The sequence below is a fragment of the Rattus rattus genome, chromosome 7, assembly GCF_011064425.1.
Source record: "Rattus rattus isolate New Zealand chromosome 7, Rrattus_CSIRO_v1, whole genome shotgun sequence".
Taxonomy (NCBI): domain Eukaryota; kingdom Metazoa; phylum Chordata; class Mammalia; order Rodentia; family Muridae; genus Rattus; species Rattus rattus.
Window position 1 is genome coordinate 130,358,398 of NC_046160.1, and position 25,769 is coordinate 130,384,166.

A 25,769-nucleotide genomic window follows, 5' to 3' on the forward strand; every position below is an offset into this window, starting at 1 on the left:
CCGGATCCACTCGCTCCAGCTGCTACTCTGCCACACGGTCTGCAAGCCGCCCTCTCCTGGCTGTTTTCCTTTTACCTGCCCTCTCTGTGTGGTTCCCTAGGCGGTAGTTACCATGCCTGGCACACACACACACACACACACACACACACACACACACACACACACACACACACGTCTCGTTCTGTGGATCCGCACACTCCAACTGCCACTCAGCCATTTCTTTTTTTTTTTTTTTTTTTTTCCGGAGCTGGGGACAGAACCCAGGGCCTTGCACTTGCTAGGCAGCCGCTCTACCACTGAGCTAAATCCCCAACCCCACTCAGCCATTTCTTTCATACACTGTCCTCTTTAGCCTGGTAAAATAAAAGTTCCAGAAACCTGTAATTTAACGATTAGATTTATATGTTAAATTCCCAATCCACACAGCAAATTCACTGCCAATTAATAAAGATATAAAGCGCCCAGCTAGACAGGATAAAATTGACCTAGTCCCCCTGGATCTGGATCATTCCTGCTCTGTCTCCGTCTTGATTTTCCGAAGCTTCTCCTCTCTCGTTCCTAGACTTTTCCCCGCCTACCCTTCCTTCTCATCCAATGATAGGCTTTGCCTTATCCTGGGCCCGCCTTGCTGCATAATGACATCATCCTATACCTACCTGCCCTGTTGATGTCCCAGGAGTCTTAGTGGGTTGGAGCTCAGGGATGGTTTGGGGGTGTGGAGAGCACTGGATACAAAGTAGATGTCCAGGGTCCTTCTCTCCTGCAGTCTTGAACACCCCTCCTCTGCCTTCTCCTTCCGTCTGCGCTCAGGGACAGCTAATACGATCACATCAGGCAGGGGCCAAGCTCTTGCTGCTTCATCAGTGCCCCATTCTCACCCACCTGAAGGACACCTTGGGGGTCAGCCTCCCCCTCTGTGCAGAAAGCTCCCTAAACCCAGCCTGCCTTCCTGCTAATTGTGTGAGGATCTGGAAGTGTGGTTACAGGCAGCTCACATGGCCCTTCGGGACCTAAAAGGGGCTGGGGCTGGGCAAGGCCAACCTCTACCATGGCTGAGGCTGCTCCTTGCAGACTCCCACCAGGCTCCAAGAGCGCATACGTGGGTTTGCTGCATGACTCTCAGACACGCTCCAGGGCAGACACCAGTTCAGGCTGCCCTGTTGGCTCAGCCAGGATGGGTCTGTTTCACCCACTGGTGTCAGTGCCAGACTTCTTGATTTATTCTAAAACAGATCCAGCTTGACAGGTTTAGGAGTTGGTGAGGGTCTTGTACTATGACATGGCCCTTCTCGAGGTGGCAGACAAACTTTTAATGGGTCCCATGGTATCCAATTCCTGTGTATTCCTGCCTTGAGTGTGGGCAAGGCTCATGCCTTGTGGTCTCTAAAAGAACATACAAGATAAGGGATTTCTCATCCTCAGTTGAGTGACATGAGAACGTACTGCTGTCTGTCTGGGAGTAGGCCCCTTGCTGGCTCTGCAGGCAAATCCATGTGATAGAGTAACCAATGGCTACCAGGAAACAAAAAGATGAAGTCTTCCATGTCCACCCAGTTCCCAGGTAACTGACAAAGCAATCATGGCAACCTCAGTGGCTCTATCTGGAGACAAAACATAGCCCCTGCTTACATCTGATGTCATCCCTGGAGGGCCTTGAGCAGAGGACTCACTTAAGACAGGGGGGGACTCCTGACCCTTGGAAGCGAGGAATAATGAATGTGCAGTAGACAGACTCTCTCTGTAGTGTTACTGGGCACACATCAAGTTTGGCAGGCACTTGTAAGTCAGGCCAGAGGGAGGCTGGGAAAACTGGGCAAGGAGTATCATGGCTGTTCCTGTCTGTGTGGCCAAGGTGTACTGGCCCAGAATGCTTTCCAGAACCTTCTATGCATCCACAACTTGGCTGACTCTCCAGCCTGTGTGGCTACTCATGGAGACATGGAGAGAAGAGCCCAACCTGTCTTCCCTGGCCATTCCCCTATACATGTCAGCGACCACCCTTTGGCCTTCTGTGGGCACCTTTGGGAGTAGCCAGTACTCACACCACCCCACTCTTCATGGGTGACTCAGTCAAGCCACAAGCCATCCATCCTGTCTGTGAGAGAAGGAATACTTGTTGCCAAGAGCCTCTGCGGGTCAGGAGGGAGCTAAATTCAAGTTTCAGTGTTTCCCTGGGAAGAGTGAATAATACCGGGAAGGCCTCAGTAGGCAGTCAGGAAGTTGCGGAAAGCCCCCGGCCTTGCTCCAGTAACACAGGAATTCACTTCAGACTGCAGGAAGGTCCCTCAGGCAAAAGCAACTTCTGATGATGGGCCATGCCCTGCGCTAAGCCTCCAGGGCAACTAACTGCTCTGTGTTGGCCCTACTCATCTGAATGCTCCACCCTAGCCCTGCTCTGTCCAGATGGCAGGAGGGGTGTGCTTGTGTCCCCTCCCCTACTCAGGGCTCTGATTTCTTCCTCCGTACCCATGAGGTCTCTGGCTGAGGGTGTGGTGGTCAAACACATGCAAAATGGCAGCCCCTCTGAGATGAAGCTCAGCTCTGGTTTCTGGAGCTACAGTAGAAAGGAAGACTGAAGTGCAATGGGAGGAAAGCTAGTACTGGCTAGCTCAGTCAGTAGAGCACGAGACTCTTAATCTCAGGGCTGTGGGTTCGAGGCCCACGTTGGGCGCCATCTATTGTAAAATTATAATAACAGTTTTCTCTTATCCCCACTAGGTCCGGCACCACAGTGCCCCAAGAATCTGGTAGATATCTTGCCAGAAGCACACATCCCAACTCCATGGTGGCCCAGTGTCTCTGCTGCCACACACTCTCCCAGACTCAATTCTCCACAAGAAAGAACACATAACACAATAACCTCTGATCTAATAGATAAGATATAATTGCCCACCTAAACATACAAAGCCCTATACACATCCATCCCTTAAGAATATTCGTAACAACCTGTAAATACACAGAGTGGAATTTCCTCAAACTTTTCTCCCGCCCATCCTTCATTCTCATCCAATGACAGGCCTCGTTCTATCCTGTACCCGCCCTCACCTGTATGACATCCTTCAGGGATACACGAGGGCCCCAGAACAAAAGACCTCAGCAAACCAGACCACTGAATTTATCGCTTCCTTTATTGAAGGTGACTGAACAGGTCTGTTGTATGGGCTGCTGCAGTCTGTACACTCAGGAGCCAGAGAATGGAACTTGTACATGCCTGGGAAAATAGTTGCACACTGGCAGGCCAGTAGACAAATAGACCCACACCAAGGTCTCATGGCAAACCCGTGTGTGAACCCTGCTGGGCAACCCATAGTTACCACTGAGTGCAGACAGCCACTGGTCAGATCTATCTCCCACGCAGACACACCCTCAGTCCACACCCCGAAGCATGCCATTGGTTAGAGTTGGAGTGCGTGGGCAGGAAGGCAATGGGGTTTCCCCAGGATGCACCCTACTCTGCCTGCTGAGTTCACCAGGAAACAGCAGCAGCAAGAGAGAGGTTACCCCAAAAGTGGCTCTTACCCACACAGGCATAGGAACTTCAGAGACAATATTGCTCTTGTGGTGAGATGGACAGCCTCTTGGGACTTACCCCATGAAGGCCAACAGAACTAGACAAATTCTCAGAACTAGACAAATTTGCAGCCTCTGTTGCTTCCAAAGCTTGCAAGAAAGTATGGTATTTTGGGTCCATATAGGAAGGCTGTGTGTGTGTGTGTGACAGGTAGGTGATATTCATTTCTGCTTTGGTCTCAAGCCTGTGGATCTACATAAGATCATGCGTTCTAGGGTGGGGTGCACTTGCAGTGCCCAGTACCTAAGTTTCAGGTTTGGTTGTTTGTCTCAGCTACTGACTGGCCTCTGACCTCATTTGGCCACAGGCCTGGGTATAGATTTGTCACCAGTGTCTCTAGTCTGTTCCAACAGTACTAGTTCTGTTCTTGCAGAGGATGTCACCATTGCTTCAGAACCAGGCCCAGCACTTGTCACTTCTGACTTGGCCTCCTCCTCCTCCTCTGGGGAGAAACTTTCTCGAGCATCGAAAAAGGTGACTGTTTCCTCCTGGAGCTTGTGGTCTGCCTGGCCTTCGACATCTTCAGTGCTTCTGGGCTTCTTGGTCGGTGAAGAGGAGAATCCTAACTTGGGAAACCGGAACCAGCCCGCCTTCTCCTGTTTTCTGGGCAGTTCAGGGTCCAGCCGAGCGGTAGGCTGCACGTGGACAGGAGATCTTTGGGTAGTGTCTCTGGAATCAGCGGCCGTCTCTTCCACAGAGGAGAACCCAATACTTGGAAGCCAGGACCACAGCAGGCTGGACTTTTTACCTTCTGTTTTCTGTTTTGTATCTGTATCAGGGGCCTTAACCTCCTGGCTGTCCTCAGGAAACTCAAGGATCTCTGCTGGTTCCTCATCTGAGGTGCCGTCCACAAGCTGGGGCCCAGGAGGCATGCCAGTTCCGGAAGAGATAATCTCAAATGGTTCGGCAGTGTCAGGTGGGACCTCAGCAGGAATGGAGTGTCCCCCTGCAGCAGCTGGCATGGGAACTCCACCCTCACCCTCCTGGGAGTCAGGACCCACTGTATACACACAGGCCTGCATAGGGGGCTCTGGAATTTTCACTTTCAGCAACGAAAACCCGTAAGAAGGAGTCTGGATCGTAGAAGCAGGGATCTCTGATTCCCGCACAATCCGAGTACATAAGGGTCCGGGGGCCAAGGGGTCAGCACTCAATCCTTCCACTCTGCTGGAAATGGCAACTTCTTGACTCTCACCTCGAGAGCCCTGAATGTGCACTCTGACCTTAGAAATCGGAGATGCTTCTGAAGATTGCTCAAGGCTTGCTGGTGGCATTCTGGTATCCTCGGTGCCCGTCTTTAGAATGCTGGCTTCCCAGAGCCCGGGGCTACCCTTATGAACGGTACTATCAATACTGGCCTCTACCTCCCTCACCATAGGGAAGAACACATCAGCCTCGGAGCTGGGAGCAGGGAAGGAGAACCGGGGTACCTTCAGTTTGGGGAATGTGACAGTCAGTACAGAATCCTCCCAGAGCTGACTCATGCTCACCACAGAGACCTGGGATGGCACTTCGGTGAGGGAGGCCTTCAGCCTCAGAGGCCCTTGCGGCTGGGAAGTCAAGTGTCCCATTCTAGCCTCCATCTCATCAAGAATATTTCCTCCTGGCCCAGGATGCTGCTCCTTGCCTGTTCCTTCTGGAGGAAGCTGGGGTTCTGAGACTCTCACACCAGGGACCTCGAGGGAGATAGAACCTTGGCTTCCACACTCAGGGGTGGGCAGATGAGTACGGGAGAGTTCAACAGTGGAGTGATGCATCCTGGAGCCTGTTCCATGGAGATCGTGTTTCACAACCTCTGCATACGTTGGGCGTTCTAGGGGCCTCACACCAGTCCCTTCTTCTGGGGACCCCAGGGAGATATGTGTCTCTATCTTGGACTCAGGCACATGGGTCAGCTGCATGCAGGCTGCTGCTGTTTCCTCTACCTCTGAGGGCGTGTCGATGACAGGCGTCTGTGACTTTTGAGGGGCTTCCTGTTCTCCAGCCCGGTCTCGATCCTTGGATGAGGAGCGTCTGAAACCCGGAACTCGGAACTTGGGTATTCTGAACCGGCGCTCTTTTGCTGTGGGATCCATCTCAAGGTCTTCCACGGTGGGGGCACTATCTCCCTGTCTCCCGGATGGCTGCGGGGGGCCTTCCGTTCTGGGCGTTGCCAGTTCCCCAAAGGGCTGACTTGGAGAGACAATCGTGAGACTTTTGCCGTCACCTCTGACATTCAGGTCATCTTTGGGAGGAGGAAGTTCAGTTTCGGACGTAGGCAACTCTGCTGTAGTGGAAGAGGAGCTAACATAGAGTTCTGTGGTGACTTCTTTTGAATGAGTGTCCCCAAAATGGGCATCGCTGACAGCTGTTTCTATGACGTCCAAATCACCTCCAGATGTGGTACCAGTGAGCGAAGGCCTCAGGTCTCCCTGTGGCACAGCAGCCGACCCCTTAGAAACCTTTACCTTGGGTAATGCCAGTCGGGGCAGAGAGAAGCTCAGCTTCCGGCCTCTTCCTTTCTCCACTTCCTTGTCCAGAGATCCATGCTGGGGGGATTCTACCATGGAAACCTCACTTTGAATTTCAGAATCTGTTTCCGCTGAGGACAAACCTAGACTAGGCAGTGGGGACTCCTGGGAATCGGACTCAACTTTAGACTCCGATGTCTTCTTTGGAGACCAATGTAAGGAAGGTAACTTGATACTGGGCAATTTGAAAGAAGTGTCTTTCATTTCTAGAGTAGATGTTTCGGGTGGTGGACTGACTAAAGACTGACTAGAAGATACATCCAAAATGCAGACGTCAGAAGCATCAGAAGACGGGACCTGAGGGGCCGCTGAACCGGACAGTGTGTCAGAGGCTTGAGGTGAATGGACACCAGCATCGGGCACAGACGGAGGACATTCAGACTCAGAAGGTGGAAGAGACAGGACGAATCTGGGCTTGTGGAATTTGGGAAACAGAATGCGAGCACTGAACTGAGGGAGTGTAGAATCAAGAGAACCAGGTGGAGGGTCCATGATCGAAGAACGGCCAACATATGAATAGAAAGACTGAGAAGTATGAGGGGAGGGTGAAACAACAGCACCGGGAAAACCATCAGCCGGAAAAGCAGCTACTGCATGGCTAACATCATCATCGGGATAATGGAAAAAACCTTCCCGGTTGGAGGAGCCCACCTCATCATTACCACCAGTCACATCAACTTTGGGGCCCTTCACGTCCACATGGGGCCCCTTGACATCTACCTTGGACATCTTGAGGCTGGGGATCTGGACCGTGGGCAGGTGGCCCTTAGGACCGGCATCCGCAGCAGCCTGGGAAGACATTTCTGCATCGGACAACTGATGCTCCAACACCATCACGTCCACCTGGCCCGCCCTGATCTCCAGGTCAGCAGAAGGCAGCTGAATGCTGACGTCAGGAGTCTTCAGGTCACCCTGAATGGAGGGCAGCGCCACGTCCCCCTCCACCTTGGGAGCCCCCACCTCAAGGGAGGCTTCCACAGTGGGCTTGCCAGGTGCGGACACGCCGAAGGAGGGCATCTTGAACTTGGGCATCTTGAACTTAGTGTCTTTGGCAGCCAGGTCCTTCTCAGCCAGCACAATGTCCCCTTCCAGCTTGACACCAGGAGCCTGGATATCCAACTCCACGTCGGGCAGGGAGACCTCAAGTTCGGGGGCGCTCACCTCACCCTGGGCGCCCTTCACTTCCAGTTTGGGTCCCTTCATGTCCACGTGGGGTCCCTTGAGGTCCACCTTGGACATCTTGAGGCTGGGCATCTGCACCTTGGGTAGGTGGCCCTTAAGGCTGGCCCCAGCAGCAGCCTGGGCGGGCGTCTCTGCATCGGTCGGCTGGTCCTCCGCCAGCTTCACGCCCTCCTGCCTGGCCCTGAGCTCCAGGTCGGCAGAAGGAAGCTGAATGCTGACATCAGGTGTCTTCAGGTCGCTGTGCACGGAGGGCAGCACCACCTCCCCCTCCACCTTGGGAGCCCCCACATGCAGGGAGGCATCCACGGTGGGCTTGCCAGGCACGGACACTCCGAAGGAGGGCATCTTGAACTTGGGCATCTTGAACTTGCTGTCTTTGGTGGCCACCTCCTTCTCTCCGAGAGCCATGTCCCCTCCTAGCTTGGCAGTGGGGCCCTGGATGTCCACCTCCACGCCAGGCAGGGCGACCTCGAGGTCAGGGGACCTCACCTCACCCTTGTCCCCCATCATGTCCACTTTTGGGGCCTTTAGGTCCACGTGGGGCCCCTTGACATCTACCTTGGGCATCTTGAGGCTGGGCATCTGCACCTTGGGCAGGTGGCCCTTAAGGCTGGCCCCAGCAGCAGCCTGGGCGGGCGTCTCTGCATCGGTCGGCTGGTCCTCCGCCAGCTTCACGCCAACCTGACCAGCCCTGAGATCCAGGTGGGCAGAAGGCAGCTGAATGCTGACGTCAGGTGTCTTCAGGTCCCCCTTCACCGATGGCAGCGCCACGTCCCCCTCCACCTTGGGAGTCCCCACCTCAAGGAAGGCCTCCACAGTGGGCTTACCAGGTGTGGACATGCGGAAGGAGGGCATCTTGAACTTGGGCATCTTGAACTTGGTGTCTTTGGGAGCCAGGTCCTTCTCAGCCAGCGCCACGTCCCCTTCCAGCTTGACACCAGGAGCCTGGATGTCCACCTCCACGCCGGGCACAGAGACCTCAATTTCGGGGGCACTCACCTCGCCCTCGGCGCCCTTCACTTCCAGTTTGGGTCCCTTCATGTCCACGTGGGGTCCCTTGAGTTCCACCTTGGGCATCTTGAGGCTGGGCATGTGCACCTTGGGCATGTGGCCCTTCAGGCCGCCCCCGGCAGCAGCCCTGGCGTGCATCTCTACATCGGGAGGCTGATCCTCCGTAAGGTTAACGCCCACCTGGCCTGCCCTGATCTCCAGGTCGGTGGAAGGCAGCTGAATGCTGACGTCAGGTGTCTTCAGGTCACCCTGCACGGAGGGCAGCGCCACGTCCCCCTCTACCTTAGGAGGCTGCATCTCCAGGGAGGCCTCCACGGTGGGCTTGCCAGGCACAGACACGCCGAAGGAGGGCATCTTGAACTTGGGCATCTTGAACTTGGTGTCTTTGGTGGCCACGTCTTGGTCACCCAGCACGACATCCTCTTCCAGCTTGGCACAGGGTGCCTGGATGTCAACCTCCACAACGGGCAGGGCCACATCCAGGTCAGGGGCTCTCACTTCGCCTTTGGAGCCCTTCACGTCCACTTTTGGGCCTCTCACGTCCACGTGGGGGCCCTTGAGGTCCACCTTGGGCATCTTGAGGCTGGGCATCTGCACCTTGGGCAGGTGGCCCTTAAGGCGGGCCCCAGCAACAGCCTGGGCGGGCGTCTCTGCATCGGTCAGCTGGTCCTCCGCCAGCTTCATGCCCTCCTGCCTGGCCCTGAGCTCCAAGTGGGCAGAAGGCAGCTGAATGCTGACGTCAGGTGTCTTCAGGTCACCCTGCACAGAGGGCAGCACCACCTCCCCTCCACCTTGGGAGCCCCCACCTCAGGGAGGCCTCCACTGGGGCTTGCCAGGCACGACACTCCAAGGAGGGCATCTTGAACTTGGGCATCTTGAACTTGTGTCTTTGGGAGCCAGGTCCTTCTCAGCCAGCACCACGTCCCCTTCCAGCTTGACATCAGGAGCCTGGATGTCCATACCCACGCCGGGCAGGGAGACCTCAAGTTCGGGGGTGCTCACCTCGCCCTCGGCGCCCTTCACTTCCAGTTTGGGTCCCTTCATGTCCACATGGGGGCCCCTGAGTTCCACCTTGGGCATCTTGAGGCTGGGCATCTGAACCTTGGGCAGGTGGCACTTCAGGCCGCCCCTGGCAGCAGCCTTGGTGTGCATCTCTACATCGGGAGGATGATCCTTCGTAAGGTTAACGCCCACCTGGCCTGCCCTGATCTCCAGGTCGGTGGAAGGCAGCTGAATGCTGACGTCAGGTGTCTTCAGGTCGCCCTGCACGGAGGGCAGCGCCACGTCCCCCTATACCTTAGGAGGCTGCATATTCAGGGAGGCCTCCACGATGGGTTTGCCAGGCACAGACACGCCGAAGGAGGGCATCTTGAACTTGGGCATCTTGAACTTGGTGTCTTTGCCGGCCATGTCTTGGACACCCAGCACGACATCCCCTTCCAGCTTGTCACAGGGTGTCTGGATGTCCACCTGGACACTGGGCAGGGCCACATCCAGGTCAGGGGCTCTTACCTCGCCCTTGGAGCCTGTTCGTCCACTTTGGGGCCTTTGGGTCCACTTCATTTCACGTCCATGTGGGGGCCTTTAAGGTCCACCTTGGGCATCTTGAGGCTGGGCATCTCCACCTTGGGCAGGTGGCCCTTCAGGCCGGCCCCAGCAGCAGCCTGGGCGCATCTCTACATCGGGTCGGCTGGTCCTCTGCCAGGTTCACGCCCACCTGGCCAGCCCTGAGATCTCCAGGTGGTGGAAGGCAGCTGAATGCTGACGTCAGGTGTCTTCAGGTCCCCTTCACCGAGGGCAGCGCCACCCCCTCCACGTGGGAGCCCCCCACTCAGGGAGGCATCCACTGTGGGCTTGCCAGGTGCTGACACGAAGGAGGGCATCTTGAACTTGGGCATCTTGAACTTGGTGTCTTTGCCGGCCAAATCCTTGGTCCCCCAGCCATGTCCCCTTCCACCTTTCGCAGCACCGGTGCCTGGATGTCCACCTCCACGCCCAGGCAGGGCCACATCCAGGTCAGGGGCCTCACCTCACCCTTGACCCCGTCCACTTTGGGGCCTTTCACATCCACTTTGGGGTCCTTTCAGGTCCACATGGGGCCCTTGAAATCCACCTTGGGCATCTTGAGGCTGGGCATCTGCACCTGGGTAGGTGGCCCTTCAGGCTGACCCCAGCAACAGCCTGGGCGGATGTCTCTGCATCCGGGTGCTGATCCTCCGCCAGCTTCACGCCACCTGGCCTGGCCCTGATCCCAGGTGGGGAAGGCAAGCTGAATGCTGACATCAGGTGTCTTTAGGTTGCCCTGCATGGAGGGCAGTGCCTGGTCCCCTCCACCTTGGGGAGCCCCCACCTCCAGGGAGGACTCCACGGTGGGCTTGCAGAAGGATGGATACACTGAAGGAGGGCATCTTGAACTTGGGCATCTTGAACTTGGTGTCTTTGGCAGCCACGTCTTGGTCACCCAGCACAACTTCCCCTTCCAGCTTAGCACAGGGTGGCTGAATGTCTACCTCCACGCTGGGCAGGGCCACATCCAGGTCAGAGGCTCTCACTTCACCCTTGGAGCTCTTCACGTCCACTGTGGGGCCTTTCACGTCCACGTGGGGGCCTTTGAGGTCCACCTTGGGCATCTTGAGGCTGGGCATCTGCACCTTGGGTAGGTGGCCCTTAAGGCTGGCCCCAGCAGCAGCCTGGGCGGGCGTCTCTGCATCGGTTGGCTGGTCCTCCGGCCGCTTCACGCCAACCTGGACGGGCCTGAGATCCAGGTGGGCAGAAGGCAGCTGAATGCTGACGTCAGGTGTCTTCAGGTCGCCCTGCACGGAGGGCAGCACCACCTCCCCCTCCACCTTGGGAGCCCCCACCTCAAGGGAGGCCTCCACTGTGGGCTTGCCAGGTGCGGACACGCCGAAGGAGGGCATCTTGAACTTGGGCATCTTGAACTTAGTGTCTTTGCCAGCCAGGTCCTTCTCAGCCAGCACCACGTCCCCTTCCAGCTTGACATCAGGAGCCTGGATGTCCACGCCCACGCCGGGCAGGGAGACCTCAAGTTCGGGGGCGCTCACCTCGCCCTCGGCGCCCTTCACTTCCAGTTTGGGTCCCTTCATGTCCATGGGGGCCCTTGAGTTCCACCTTGGGCATCTTGAGGCTGGGCATCTGCACCTTGGGCATGTGGCCCTTCAGGCCGCCCCCGGCAGCAGCCCTGGCGTGCATCTCTACATCGGGAGGCTGATCCTCCGTAAGGTTAACGCCCACCTGGCCTGCCCTGATCTCCAGGTCAGTGGAAGGCAGCTGAAGGCTGACATCAGGTGTCTTCAGGTCACCCTGCACGGAGAGCAGAGCCACGTCCCCCTCCACCTTAGGAGGCTGCACCTCCAGGGAGGACTCCACGGTGGGCTTCCCAGGCACGGACACGCCGAAGGAGGGCATCTTGAACTTGGGCATCTTGAACTTGCTGTCTTTGGCAGCCACATCTTGGTCACCCAGCACGACGTCCCCTTCCAGCTTGGCACAGGGTGCCTCAATGTCCACCTCCACGCTGGGCAGGGCCACATCCAGGTCAGGGGCTCTCACTTCGCCCTTGGCTCCGTTTACCTCCACTTTGGGGCCTTTCAAATCCACGTGGGGGCCTTTGAGTTCCACCTTGGACATCTTGAGGCTGGGCATCTGCACCTTGGGTAGGTGGCCCTTAAGGCTGGCCCCAGCAGCAGCCTGGGCGGGCGTCTCTGCCTCGGTCGGCTGATCCTCCGCCACCTTCATGCCCTCCTGCCTGGCCCTGAGATCCAGGTCGGCAGAAGGAAGCTGAATGCTGACGTCAGGTGTCTTCAGGTCGCCCTGCACGGAGGGCAGCACCACGTCCCCCTCCACCTTGGGAGCCCCCACCTCAAGGGAGGCCTCCACACTGGGCTTGCCAGGCACGGACACTCCGAAGGAGGGCATCTTGAACTTCGGCATCTTGAACTTGGTGTCTTTGGGAGCCAGGTCCTTCTCACCCAGCACGACGTCCCCTTCCAGCTTGGCACACGGTGCCTCAATGTCCACCTCGACACTGGGCAGGGCCACATCGAGGTCAGGGGCTCTTACTTCGCCCTTGGAGCCCTTTACGTCCACTTTGGGGCCTTTCACGTCCACTTTGGGGCCTTTCACGTCCACATGGGGGCTCTTGAGGTCCACCTTGGGCATCTTGAGGCTGGGCATCTGCACCTTGGGCAGGTGGCCCTTCAGGCCGCCCCCGGCAGCAGCCTGGGCGGATGTCTCTGCATCGGTCGGCTGGTCCTGTGGCAGCTTCAAACCCACCTGGCCTGCCCTGACCTCCAGGTCAGCAGAAGGCAGCTGAATGCTGACTTCAGGAGTCTTCAGGTCACCCTGGACGGAGGGCATCGCCACGTCCCCCTCCACCTTGGGAGCCCCCACCTCCAGGGAGGCCTCCACACTGGGCTTGCCAGGCACGGACACACCGAAGGAGGGCATCTTGAACTTGGGCATCTTGAACTTGGTGTCTTTGCCGGCCATGTCTTGGTCACCCAGCACGATGTCCCCTTCCAGCTTTGCACACGGTACCTCGATGTCCACCTCCACGCCTGGCAGGGCCACATCCAGGTCAGGGGCTCTCACTTCGCCCTTGGAGCCTGTTCCACTTTGGGGCCTTTCACGTCCACTTTGGGGCCTTTCACGTCCACATGGGGGCCCTTGAGGTCCACCTTGGGCATCTTGAGGCTGGGCATGTGCACCTTGGGTAGGTGGCCCTTAAGGCTGGCCCCAGCAGCAGCCTGGGCGGATGTCTCTGCATCGGTCGGCTGGTCCTGTGGCAGCTTCACGCCAACCTGGACGGGCCTGAGATCCAGGTGGGCAGAAGGAAGCTGAATGCTGACATCAGGTGTCTTCAGGTCGCCATGCACGGAGGGCAGCACCACGTCCCCCTCTACCTTAGGAGCCCCCACCTCAAGGGAGGCCTCCACAGTGGGCTTCCCAGGAATGGACACACCGAAGGAGGGCATCTTAAACTTGGGCATCTTGAACTTGGTGTCTTTGCCGGCCATGTCTTGGTCACCCAGCACGACGTCCCCTTCCAGCTTGGCACAGGGTGTCTGGATGTCCACCTGGACACTGGGCAGGGCCACATCCAGGTCAGGGGCTCTTACTTCGCCCTTGGAGCCTGTTACGTCCACTTTGGGGCCTTTCACGTCCACGTGGGGGCCCTTAAGGTCCACCTTGGGCATCTTGAGGCTGGGCATCTCCACCTTGGGCAGGTGGCCCTTCAGGCTGGCCCCAGCAGCCCTGGGCGTCTCAGCATCCGGTGCTGATCCTCTGCCAGGGCACGCCAACCTGGCCAGTCCTGAGATCTCCAGGTGGGCAGAAGGCAGCTGAATGCTGACGTCAGGTGTCTTCAGGTCCCCCTTCACCGATGGCAGCGCCACGTCCCCCTCCACGTTGGGAGCCCCCACCTCAAGGGAGGCCTCCACTGTGGGCTTGCCAGGTGCTGACACGCCGAAGGAGGGCATCTTGAACTTGGGCATCTTGAACTTGGTATCTTTGCCGGCCACGTCTTGGTCACCCAGCACGATGTCCCCTTCCAGCTTGGCACATGGTGTCTGGATGTCCACCTCGACACTGGGGAGGGCCACATCCAGGTCAGGGGCTCTTACTTCGCCCTTGGAGCCCTTTACGTCCACTTTGGGGCCTTTCACGTCCACATGGGGGCTCTTGAGGTCCACCTTGGGCATCTTGAGGCTGGGCATCTGCACCTTGGGCAGGTGGCCCTTCAGGCTGGCCCCCCGCAGCAGCCTGGGCGGGATGTCTCGGCATCGGGTCGGCTGGTCCTCTGCCAGCTTCAAACCCAACCTGGCCAGCCCTGAGATCCAGGTCAGGCAGAAGGCAGCTGAATGCTGACGTCAGGTGTCTTCAAGTCGCCCTGCACGGAGAGCAGAGCCACGTCCCCCTCCACCTTAGGAGCCCCCACCTCCAGGGAGGCCTCCACGGTGGGCTTGCCAGGCACGGACACGCCGAAGGAGGGCATCTTGAACTTGGGCATCTTGAACTTGGTATCTTTGCGGCCATGTCTTGGTCACCCAGCACGATGTCCCTTCCAGCTTTGCACATGGTGTCTGGATGTCCACCTCCACACTGGGCAGGGCCACATCCAGGACAGGGGCTCTCTTACTTCCTTGGGAGCCTGTTATGTCCACTTTGGGGCCCGTCCACTTTGGGGCCTTTCACGTCCACATGGGGGCCCTTGAGGTCCACCTTGGGCAGGTGGCACTTCAGCCCGCCCCCGGCAGCAGCCTTGGCGTGCATCTCTACATCGGGGTGCTGATACTCCGGGACCCCCACCTGGCCTGTCCTGATCTCCAGGTCGGTGGAAGGCAGCTGAATGCTGACATCAGGTGTCTTTAGGTCGCCCTGCATGGAGGGCAGTGCCTGGTCCCCTCCACCTTGGGAGGGCCCCACCTCCAGGGAGGCCTCCACACTGGGGCTTCCCAGGAACGGATACACTGAAGGAGGGCATCTTGAACTTGGTGTCTTTGGTGGCCAAGTCTTGGTCACCCAGCATGATGTCCCCTTCCAGCTTGGCACACGGTGCCTCGATGTCCACCTCTACGCCGGGAAGGGCCACATCCAGGTCAGGGGCTCTCACTTCACCTTTGGAGTCCTTTACGTCCACTTTGGGGCCTTTCACGTCCACGTGGGGGCCTTTGAGGTCCACCTTGGGCATCTTGAGGCTGGGCATCTGCACCTTGGGTAGGTGGCCCTTAAGGCTGGCCCCAGCAGCAGCCTGGGCGGGCGTCTCTGCATCGGTCGGCTGGTCCTCTGCCAGCTTCACGCCAACCTGACCAGCCCTGAGATCCAGGTGGGCAGAAGGCAGCTGAATGCTGACGTCAGGTGTCTTCAGGTCCCCCTTCACCGATGGCAGCACCACGTCCCCCTCCACGTTGGGAGCCCCCACTTCAAGGGAGGCCTCCACTGTGGGCTTGCCAGGTGCGGACACGCCGAAGGAGGGCATCTTGAACTTGGGCATCTTGAACTTAGTGTCTTTGGGAGCCAGGTCCTTCTCAGCCAGCGGCACGTCCCCTTCCAGCTTCGGCAACGGTTCCTCGATGTCCACCTCCACGCCGGGCAGGGCCACATCCAGGTCAGGGGCTCTCACTTCGCCCTTGGAGCCCTTTACGTCCACTTTGGGGCCTTTCACGTCCACTTTGGGGCCTTTCACGTCCACATGGGGGCCCTTGAGGTCCACCTTGGGCATCTTGAGGCTGGGCATCTGCACCTTGGGCAGGTGGCCCTTAAGGCTGGCCCCAGCAGCAGCCTGGGCGGACGTCTCTGCATCGGTCGGCTGGTCCTCTGCCAGCTTCACGCCAACCTGGACGGGCCTGAGCTCCAGGTCGGCAGAAGGCAGCTGAATGCTGACGTCAGGTGTCTTCAGGTCGCCCTGCTCAGAGGGCAGCGGCACCTCCCCCTCTAACTTGGGAGCCCCCACATGCAGGGAGGCATCCACGGTGGGCTTGCCAGGCACGGATACACTGAAGGAGGGCATCTTGAACTTGGGCATCTTGAACTTGGTGTCTTTGCGGGCCGTGTCTTGGTCACCCAGCACGATGTCCCCTTCCAGCTTGGCACAGGGTGGCTGAATGTCCACCTCCACGCTGGGTAGGGCCACATCCAGGTCAGGGGCTCTCACTTCACCCTTGGCACCCTTCACGTCCACTGTGGGGCCTTTCACGTCCACGTGGGGGCCTTTGAGGTCCACCTTGGGCATCTTGAGGCTGGGCATCTGCACCTTGGGCAGGTGGCCCTTAAGGCTGGCCCCGGCAGCAGCCTGGGCGGGCGTCTCTGCATCGGTCGGCTGGTCCTCTGGAGGCTTCAAACCCACCTGGCCTGCCCTGACCTCCAGGTCAGCAGAAGGCAGCTGAATGCTGACTTCAGGTGTCTTCAGGTCACCCTGGACGGAGGGCATCGCCAGGTCCCACTCCACCTTGGGAGCCCCCACCTCCAGGGAGGCCTCCACACTGGGCTTGCCAGGCACGGACACACCGAAGGAGGGCATCTTGAACTTGGGCATCTTGAACTTGGTGTCTTTGCCGGCCACGTCTTGGTCACCCAGCACGATGTCCCCTTCCAGCTTGGCACAGGGTGCCTCGATGTCCACCTCCACGCCGGGCAGGGCCACATCCAGGTCAGGGGCTCTCACTTCGCCCTTGGAGCCCTTTACGTCCACTTTGGGGCCTTTCACGTCCACTTTGGGGCCTTTCACGTCCACATGGGGGCCCTTGAGGTCCACCTTGGGCATCTTGAGGCTGGGCATCTGCACCTTGGGTAGGTGGCCCTTAAGGCTGGCCCCAGCAGCAGCCTGGGCGGATGTCTCTGCATCGGTCGGCTGGTCCTCCGCCAGCTTCACGCCAACCTGGACGGGCCTGAGATCCAGGTGGGCAGAAGGCAGCTGAATGCTGACGTCAGGTGTCTTCAGGTCGCCCTGCACGGAGGGCAGCGCCACGTCCCCCTCCACCTTGGGAGCCCCCACCTCCAGGGAGGCCTCCACAGTGGGCTTCCCAGGCACGGACACACCGAAGGAGGGCATCTTAAACTTGGGCATCTTGAACTTGGTGTCTTTGCCGGCCATGTCTTGGTCACCCAGCACGATGTCCCCTTCCAGCTTGGCACAGGGTGCCTCGATGTCCACCTCCACGCCGGGAAGGGCCACATCCAGGTCAGGGGCTCTCACTTCGCCCCTGGAGTCCTTTACGTCCACTTTGGGGCCTTTCACGTCCACATGGGGGCCCTTGAGGTCCACCTTGGGCATCTTGAGGCTGGGCATCTGCACTTGGGCAGCCCTTCAGGCCGCCCCCGGCAGCAGCCTTGGCGTGCATCTCTACATCCGGGTGCTGATACTCCGGGACGCCCACCTGGCCTGTCCTGATCTCCAGGTCGGTGGAAGGCAGCTGAATGCTGACATCAGGTGTCTTTAGGTCGCCCTGCATGGAGGGCAGTGCCTGGTCCCCCTCCACCTTGGGAGCCCCCACCTCCAGGGAGGCCTCCACGGTGGGCTTCGCAGGAACGGATACACTGAAGGAGGGCATCTTGAACTTGGGCATCTTGAACTTGGTGTCTTTGGTGGCCACGTCTTGGTCACCCAGCAAGACGTCCCCTTCCAGCTTGGCACAGGGTGTCTGGATGTCCACCTCCACGCCGGGCAGGGCCACATCCAGGTCAGGGGCTCTTACTTCGCCCTTGGCGCCCTTCATGTCCACTTTGGTGCCTTTCACGTCCACGTGGGGGCCTTTGAGGTCCACCTTGGGCATCTTGAGGCTGGGCATCTGCACCTTGGGCAGGTGGCCCTTAAGGCTGGCCCCAGCAGCAGCCTGGGCGGGCGTCTCTGCATCGGTCGGCTGGTCCTCTGCCAGCTTCACGCCAACCTGACCAGCCCTGAGATCCAGGTGGGCAGAAGGAAGCTGAATGCTGACGTCAGGTGTCTTCAGGTCCCCCTTCACCGATGGCAGCGCCACGTCCCCCTCCACCTTGGGAGCCCCCACCTCAAGGGAGGCCTCCACTGTGGGCTTGCCAGGTGCTGACACGCCGAAGGAGGGCATCTTGAACTTGGGCATCTTGAACTTGGTGTCTTTGCCGGCCACGTCTTGGTCACCCAGCACGATGTCCCCTTCCAGCTTGGCACACGGTGCCTCGATGTCCACCTCCACGCCGGGCAGGGCCACATCCAGGTCAGGGGCTCTCACTTCACCCTTGGAGCCCTTTACGTCCACTTTGGGGCCTTTCACGTCCACTTTGGGGCCTTTCACGTCCACATGGGGGCCCTTGAGGTCCACCTTGGGCATCTTGAGGCTGGGCATGTGCACCTTGGGCAGGTGGCCCTTCTGTCCGTCCCAGCCGGCGGCGGCGTCCGATGTCTCGGCGTCACTGGGGTTCAGACGTGTGCGCTTCCGATCTACCTGGCCTGCCCTGAGCTCCAGGTGGGGAAGGCAGCTGAATGCTGACATCAGGTGTCTTTAGGTCGCCCTGCACGGAGGGCAGTGCCTGGTCCCCCTCCACCTTGGGAGCCCCCACCTCCAGGGAGGCCTCCACGGTGGGCTTTGCAGGAACGGATACACTGAAGGAGGGCATCTTGAACTTGGGCATCTTGAACTTGGTGTCTTTGGTGGCCACGTCTTGGTCACCCAGCACGATGTCCCCTTCCAGCTTGGCACAGGGTGCCTGGATGTCCACCTCCACGCCGGGAAGGGCCACATCCAGGTCAGGGTCTCTTACTTCGCCCTTGGCGCCCTTCATGTCCACTTTGGTGCCTTTCACGTCCACGTGGGGGCCTTTGAGGTCCACCTTGGGCATCTTGAGGGTGGGCATCTGCACCTTGGGTAGGTGGCCCTTAAGGCGGGCCCCAGCAGCAGCCTGGGCGGGCGTCTCTACATCGGTCGGCTGGTCCTCCGGCCGCTTACCGCCCTCCTTCCTGGCCCTGAACTCCAGGTCGGCAGAAGGCAGCTGAATGCTGACTTCAGGTGTCTTCAGGTCGCCCTGCACGGAGGGCAGCGCCACATCCCCCTCTACCTTGGGAGCCCCCAACTCCAGGGAGGCTTCCACAGTGGGCTTGCCAGGTGCGGACACGCCGAAGGAGGGCATCTTGAACTTGGGCATCTTGAACTTAGTGTCTTTGCCAGCCAGGTCCTTCTCACCCAGCACCACGTCCCCTTCCAGCTTGACACCAGGTTCCTCGGATGTCCACCTCCCACGCGGGCAGGGCCACATCCAGGTTCAGGGGGCTCTCACCCCGCCCTTGGAGCCCTTCACTTCCACTTTGGGGCCTTTCACTTTGGGGCCTCCATGTCCACATGGGGTCCCTTGAGGTCCACCTTGGGCATCTTGAGGCTGGGCATGTGCACCTTGGGCAGGTGGCCCTTCAGGCCGCCCCCGGCAGCAGCCCTGGCGTGCATCTCTACATCGGGAGGCTGATCCTCCGTAAGGTTAACGCCCACCTGGCCTGCCCTGAGCTCCAGGTCAGTGGAAGGCAGCTGAATGCTGACGTCAGGTGTCTTCAGGTCGCCCTGCACGGAGGGCAGCGCCACGTCCCCCTCCACCTTGGGAGCCCCCACCTCCAGGGAGGACTCCACACTGTGCTTCCCAGGCACGGACACTCCGAAGGAGGGCATCTTGAACTTGGGCATCTTGAACTTGGTGTCTTTGGTGGCCACGTCTTGGTCACCCAGCAAGATGTCCCCTTCCAGCTTGGCACAGGGTGTCTGGATGTCCACCTCCACGCCGGGCAGGGCCACATCCAGGTCAGGGGCTCTCACTTCGCCCTTGGCGCCCTTCATGTCCACTTTGGGGCCTTTCACGTCCACTTTGGGGCCTTTCACGTCCACATGGGGGCCCTTGAGGTCCACCTTGGGCATCTTGAGGCTGGGCATCTGCACCTTGGGCAGTTGGCCCTTCAGGCCGCCCCTGGCAGCAGCCTGGGCGGATGTGTCTGCATCGGTCGGCTGGTCCTGTGGCAGCTTCAAACCCACCTGGCCTGCCCTGACCTCCAGGTCAGCAGAAGGCAGCTGAATGCTGACTTCAGGAGTCTTCAGGTCACCCTGGACGGAGGGCATCGCCAGGTCCCTCTCCACCTTGGGAGCCCCCACCTCCAGGGAGGCCTCCACACTGGGCTTGCCAGGCACGGACACACCGAAGGAGGGCATCTTAAACTTGGGCATCTTGAACTTGGTGTCTTTGGTGGCCAAGTCTTGGTCACCCAGCATGATGTCCCCTTCCAGCTTGGCACACGGTGCCTCGATGTCCACCTCCACGCCGGGAAGGGCCACATCCAGGTCAGGGTCTCTTACTTCGCCCTTGGCGCCCTTCATGTCCACTTTGGTGCCTTTCACGTCCACGTGGGGGCCCTTGAGGTCCACCTTGGGCATCTTGAGGCTGGGCATGTGCACCTTGGGCAGGTGGCCCTTAAGGCTGGCCCCAGCAGCAGCCTGGGCGGGCGTCTCTACATCGGTCGGCTGGTCCTCAGGCCGCTTAACGCCCTCCTGCCTGGCCCTGAGCTCCAGGTCGGCAGAAGGAAGCTGAATGCTGACGTCAGGTGTCTTCAGGTCGCCCTGCACGGAGGGCAGTGCCACATCCCCCTCTACCTTGGGAGCCCCCACCTCAAGGGAGGCATCCATGGTGGGCTTGCCAGGTGCGGACACGCCGAAGGAGGGCATCTTGAACTTGGGCATCTTGAACTTAGTGTCTTTGCCAGCCAGGTCCTTCTCAGCAAGCACCACGTCCCCTTCCAGCTTGACACCAGGAGCCTGGATGTCCACCTCCACGCCGGGCATGGAGACCTCAAGTTCAGGGGCGCTCACCTCGCCCTGGGCGCCCTTCACTTCCAGTTTAGGTCCCTTCATGTCCATGTGGGGTCCCTTGAGTTCCACCTTGGGCATCTTGAGGCTGGGCATGTGCACCTTGGGCAAGTGGCCCTTCAGGCCACCCCCGGCAGCAGCCTTGGTGTGCATCTTTACATCGGGAGGCTGATCCTCCGTAAGGTTAACACCCACCTGGCCTGCCCTGAGTTCCAGGTCGGTGGAAGGCAGCTGAATGCTGACATCAGGTGTCTTCAGGTCACCCTGCACGGAGGGCAGAGCCACGTCCCCCTCTACCTTAGGAGGCTGCACCTCCAGGGAGGACTCCACGGTGGGCTTGCCAGGCACAGACACGCCGAAGGAGGGCATCTTGAACTTGGGCATCTTGAACTTGGTGTCTTTTGCAGCCACGTCTTGGTCACCCAGGACGATGTCCCCTTCCAGCTTTGCACACGGTGCCTCGATGTCCACCTCTACGCCGGGAAGGGCCACATCCAGGTCAGGGGCTCTCACTTCGCCCTTGGCGCCCTTTACGTCCACTTTGGGGCCTTTCACGTCCACTTTGGGGCCTTTCACGTCCACATGGGGGCCCTTGAGGTCCACCTTGGGCATCTTGAGGCTGGGCATCTGCACCTTGGGCAGGTGGCCCTTCAGGCCGCCCCCGGCAGCAGCCTTGGCGTGCATCTCTACATCCGGGTGCTGATACTCCGGGACGCCCACCTGGCCTGTCCTGATCTCCAGGTCAGTGGAAGGCAGCTGAATGCTGACATCAGGTGTCTTCAGGTCGCCCTGCACTGAGGACTGCGCCACGTCCCCCTCCACCTTGGGAGCCCCCACCTCCAGGGAGGCATCCACGGTGGGCTTCCCAGGCATGGACACACCGAAGGAGGGCATCTTGAACTTGGGCATCTTGAACTTGCTGTCTTTGGTGGCCATGTCTTGGTCACCCAGCAAGACGTCCCCTTCCAGCTTGGCACAGGGTGCCTCAATGTCCACCTCCACGCTGGGCAGGGCCACATCCAGGTTCAGGGGCTCTCCGCTTCGCCTGGCACCCTTCATGTCCACTTTGGGGCCTTTCACTTCCACGTGGGGGCCTTTGAGGTCCACCTTGGGCATCTTGAGGCTGGGCATCTGCACCTTGGGCAGGTGGCCCTTAAGGCTGGCCTCAGCAGCAGCCTGGGCGGGCGTCTCTGCATCGGTCGGCTGGTCCTCTGGCCGCTTAACGCCCTCCTTCCCAGCCTTGAGCTCCAGGTCAGCAGAAGGCAGCTGAATGCTGACGTCAGGTGTCTTCAGGTCGCCCTGCACGGAGGGCAGCGCCACGTCCCCCTCTACCTTCAGAACGCCCACCTCCAGGGAGGTATTCAGGGTGGGCTTCCCAGGCGCCGATACACCGAAGGAGGGCATCTTGAACTTGGGCATCTTGAACTTGCTGTCTTTGGAGGCCATGTCCTTGTCCTGCTTGCCATCACCTCCCTGTATCTCTGTATCCAAGTGTTGTTCTGGTGTGTCTTTCAGAGACAGTCTTGCAATGCCAATTTCCAGACTCTGTACTTCCTCCCAACTGTCTTCCCACTGCAATTCTTGTGGTGTCTCCTTTGTCATTTGCACAAGTTTTTCATCCTTTTCTTCTTTCTTTACCTCCTTTTTCTTCTTTTGATGTCTTTCTGTCTTAAATTCCTTTTTGCCATCTGCTTCCTTTTCTAAGTTGGAGTAATTGTCCCTCGTGGTCTTTTGCCTAGTAGTTGACATGAACCCAGTTTTCTGTTTCTTGTCCTTCGTTTGGCCCTCTTCTGCCCCCTGTGTGTCCTTCCTCTCGTCCTCCTTTGATTTGCCCTCTTTCAGCACTGCAGCCTGCTCTCTCCTATCCTGGGGCTCGCTGTCCTTTTGCTCGGTTGTAACTAGGCTCTGACCTGAGGTCATTCCAAACCTCAAGTTCAGGAATCTCCTTCTTTGTCTCCCTGCCCCTGAATTCTGCTCCTGTCTGTCAGTTGTCAGCTGGAGCTCTGTGTCTGTGCTTGTGGGGGACAGGTCACGTGTGTCCCTGTGCTCCGAGGCTTCTGATGAACTGTGCGAGCGTCGGGGGCCTGCTCTCCTCTTGCTCCTTAAGGCTTGAAATTTTGGCCAGGAGAATCTGTCTTGGGGCCGTCTATGGCGATCATCCCTGCTCTTCGAAATAAGTCTTTCTCGGTCTCCAGCTCCCTCTACAGATTTTGTAGGTGTCTCCGTGCATCCATCGGCAATGTCCTGAAACGGAAGTGAAGGTGTGGGTTTTGGGGGAACAGTAGCCCATACCTGAGACACTTGGCCGGAAAGAGATCTTCAGTGCATTTAGAACCACCTTGGATCTCTCTGGGACGGGGACCTTACCTGCTTCTCCTTGCCTTTCTGGCCTTGCTGGGGATGCTGAACAGCTCCTTCCTCTCCCTCGTTGGCTGAGAGTTTCCGTTTGATTTTGAACTGTACTTTGTAGGGTTCCGAGTACTGAAGGATTTTAAGCGCATCTTCATACTTCATGTGGTCGAAGAATATGGTTGCACTAAGCAGTTGATCTCCTGAAGGAAACAGAACATCCAGCCTCAGTGCCCCAGGCCCCACATGGCAGGGAACGTGCCCTAGAGGCTTCATGCTGGCATTTGCTGTGTTCCCTAACTCCACCTCAAATGGACGGCAGAAAATCAGGGCGCAGTGAGCCGTCTCAGCCTCAAGTGGCTGAGCAAAGACCATCCTGAGCCTCGGGTGAGATTCCCCCCCTCCAGGTTTCTCTGTTTCCCCCTCCCATCCTGGTGCTGATGACGAAGGCCCAGAGGCAGAACAGTTGTGGTACCTTCTCTCAGGTTGAATAGCTTGGCAGCCGAGGAGTCCTTCAGTACTTGCTTGACAAAGATCCCCTGGTCCCCTCCACCTGTGACGCTGTAGCCACTGGCTCCTGACTCTACATCCGTCTTCAGTGTCACCTCTGTCGACTCCTGCACAGACTGGAGCAGAACATCGAGGGCATGATGACGGTTTGCCTGTGTCCTGTGGGCGCTATTGTTGAAGCCAGGATCTTCCAAGGATGGTGCTCTGTGCTAACTGGGTAGAAGTTGGGGCACCAGCCATGTGGGCCTGGCTACTACGTCTGGGATTTGGAGAAAGCCCAGCAACAGGCAGCCTCAGGTGGAATCATCTCGCTTTGTCCCCACCGGGGACAGCCTGTCTAGGCAGCCAAGTCCCATCAGGTTCCTTATGCTCATCCCTCATTGGCTAGTTACAAATATGTGAAGCATACAGCCCATGAAGATACCTGTTCTGCATCCCCAGAGAGACCTAAACACTGGGCAATACACAGGGGGGGGCGCTCTGCAGTCCACCTGATCCTTCAGGTAATGGAAACCCCTGTGTCAATCAAACCGAAGCTATCCAGAAAAGCACGAAGGCAAAGCGACCCTTGTGGCTACCTAAAGAACCCCTCACATCTCCTCTGGCCAATGCCCTTCCTCACCACAGCCTGGGCACTATTTTCTGCGGTGTTGTCCACGGCACATTGGCTGGGGCATAGCTGTAAATATGTTCATCAGATTATATTTAATGCAGGATGGTCTCTGCATCTGCACCACCCCCAGGCCTGAGGAACAAGGGCACTATCTCCAGGGCACCAGGGTATACCCCTCCCTCCATCTCCTGGGACTGAAGCCCTTAAGGGATGGTTTCCCCTGACGCCTCACTGCCAAGGCACCTACCCCTGGATGACTCATGCTGGCGAAGGCTGTGGATTCCCCTGAATCCCGTCTCCACCAGGATCTCCGTCTGCCTGAGGAGCTGTGCCTGCCTTGGCCTGTTTCCTGCAGTCAAGAGGATGGGAGTCACTCACTCGGCTAAGAAGCCAGGAGTGCCCGGGAGGCTCCAGGCAGAAGAGGCCAGGATGCAGGCGCAAAGGAATTCTGGGGGCTGGGGGAGGGGGTGTGCAGGGTGGCTGAGTACCAGGGGCTTCACTGTCAATTCTCAACCTCCCATTTTCTTACTGAGGAACAGGCACACCCCCACCCTATAGCGGCTGGTGGTGTTTCAGGGTGGGGAAGACTTTCAAACTGTAAAATGAGTCCTTTAGAGTGGACAGGTCTCCTCTGACCACTGCCAAGGCTCCCTCAAAAGGAAGCCTACAGTCTCCTCTCCAAGACAGTATGAATATACATATGTATGCATGTGTGGGCCATTAAGGTGTATGTTCCTGACACACATGGCTTCTCACAGTCTCTCTCTCTCTCCCTCTCCCTCTCTCTCTCCCCCTCTTCCTCTCTCCCCCTCTCCCTCTCTCCCTCTCTCCCTCTCTCCCTCTCCCTCTCCCTCCCCCCCCTCTCTCTCTCCCCTGGAGGAGAGGGGGAGAGCAGATACACGCAGCCGGCGGGGTAAGCGGCCTGCACAGACACCAGTGAACAGGAGGGAGACGATGTCCGCGGGCCACGACTGAACCTTCCTCCTTTGGCCAGCAGCTCTGCCCGGTGGCTTACCTGACTTCCAAAGCCAGCACCTTCAGCCGTGTATTCATAAACAGGTGAGGACCCCTGTGGCCTTGGCCGAACGACTTCACCCACAGGCCCTTCGGTCACCTGGCAGAAGAGAATGAAAGTTACCTCTAACGAGAAGCTCTCCAGCCTGAAGGGGGCCAGAGAGGGGCTGGAGAGGATGGGTGTCCTCTAAAGGCAACACTCACAGAGTAGTCGTCTTCTGTCTCAGCCTCTGGCTCCTGCTGCTGCAGCTGCCGGCTAGACACTGCAGAGAGAAGAGCTATTAGCAGGCACGAGGGCAGTAGGGCGGACGTGGGTGTGCAAGGGTGAGCGTGGGCCTGAGGTAAGTTCCAGAGACCCTGGGTGAGAGAGGTGGGAACAGCTGTAGGACTGCGGAAGGAAGGGGGTGGGTGCTCAAAGTCTACAGATTTGCAGATTTGGTCCAATGAAGAGCCACACGAAATAACTGCCCTGAGCTTGACATTAACACCCGGAGTTGCTGCATTGTATTCTGCTAAATGTCCAGCATTCACCCAGAAGACCTGGGCAGCAGAAAGAAACAGGAAGATGGCAGAGGTTCACACTGCTGAGCATGGCAAGGGATGGAAGGTGTCTCCAAGAGTCCACAGATGATGCACTTAACACAGACTCAAAGGCAACTAGCCACTTACAGATTGTTTAAAAC

The 25,769-nt window shown here is 58.6% G+C and overlaps 1 protein-coding gene across 1 annotated transcript in view; it reads right to left on the reverse strand.

The window, feature by feature from the left end:
* Nucleotides 1-3,110: 3,110 nt before the first annotated feature.
* The window catches only part of Ahnak2 (AHNAK nucleoprotein 2), a 38,662-nt gene continuing 16,003 nt past the window's right edge, over nt 3,111-25,769 (reverse strand). Inside the window, 17 exon segments of the mRNA XM_032909162.1 lie at nt 3,111-8,910; nt 9,433-9,717; nt 10,743-11,385; nt 11,387-12,888; nt 12,891-14,053; nt 14,085-14,136; nt 14,138-14,330; nt 14,784-17,093; nt 17,095-18,234; nt 18,236-19,080; nt 19,083-21,119; nt 21,162-22,844; nt 22,968-23,152; nt 23,425-23,575; nt 24,320-24,421; nt 25,088-25,186; nt 25,291-25,349. Of these exon segments, the coding sequence (XP_032765053.1) occupies nt 3,865-8,910; nt 9,433-9,717; nt 10,743-11,385; nt 11,387-12,888; nt 12,891-14,053; nt 14,085-14,136; nt 14,138-14,330; nt 14,784-17,093; nt 17,095-18,234; nt 18,236-19,080; nt 19,083-21,119; nt 21,162-22,844; nt 22,968-23,152; nt 23,425-23,575; nt 24,320-24,421; nt 25,088-25,186; nt 25,291-25,349 (17,495 nt within the window). The 3' untranslated portion in view covers nt 3,111-3,864.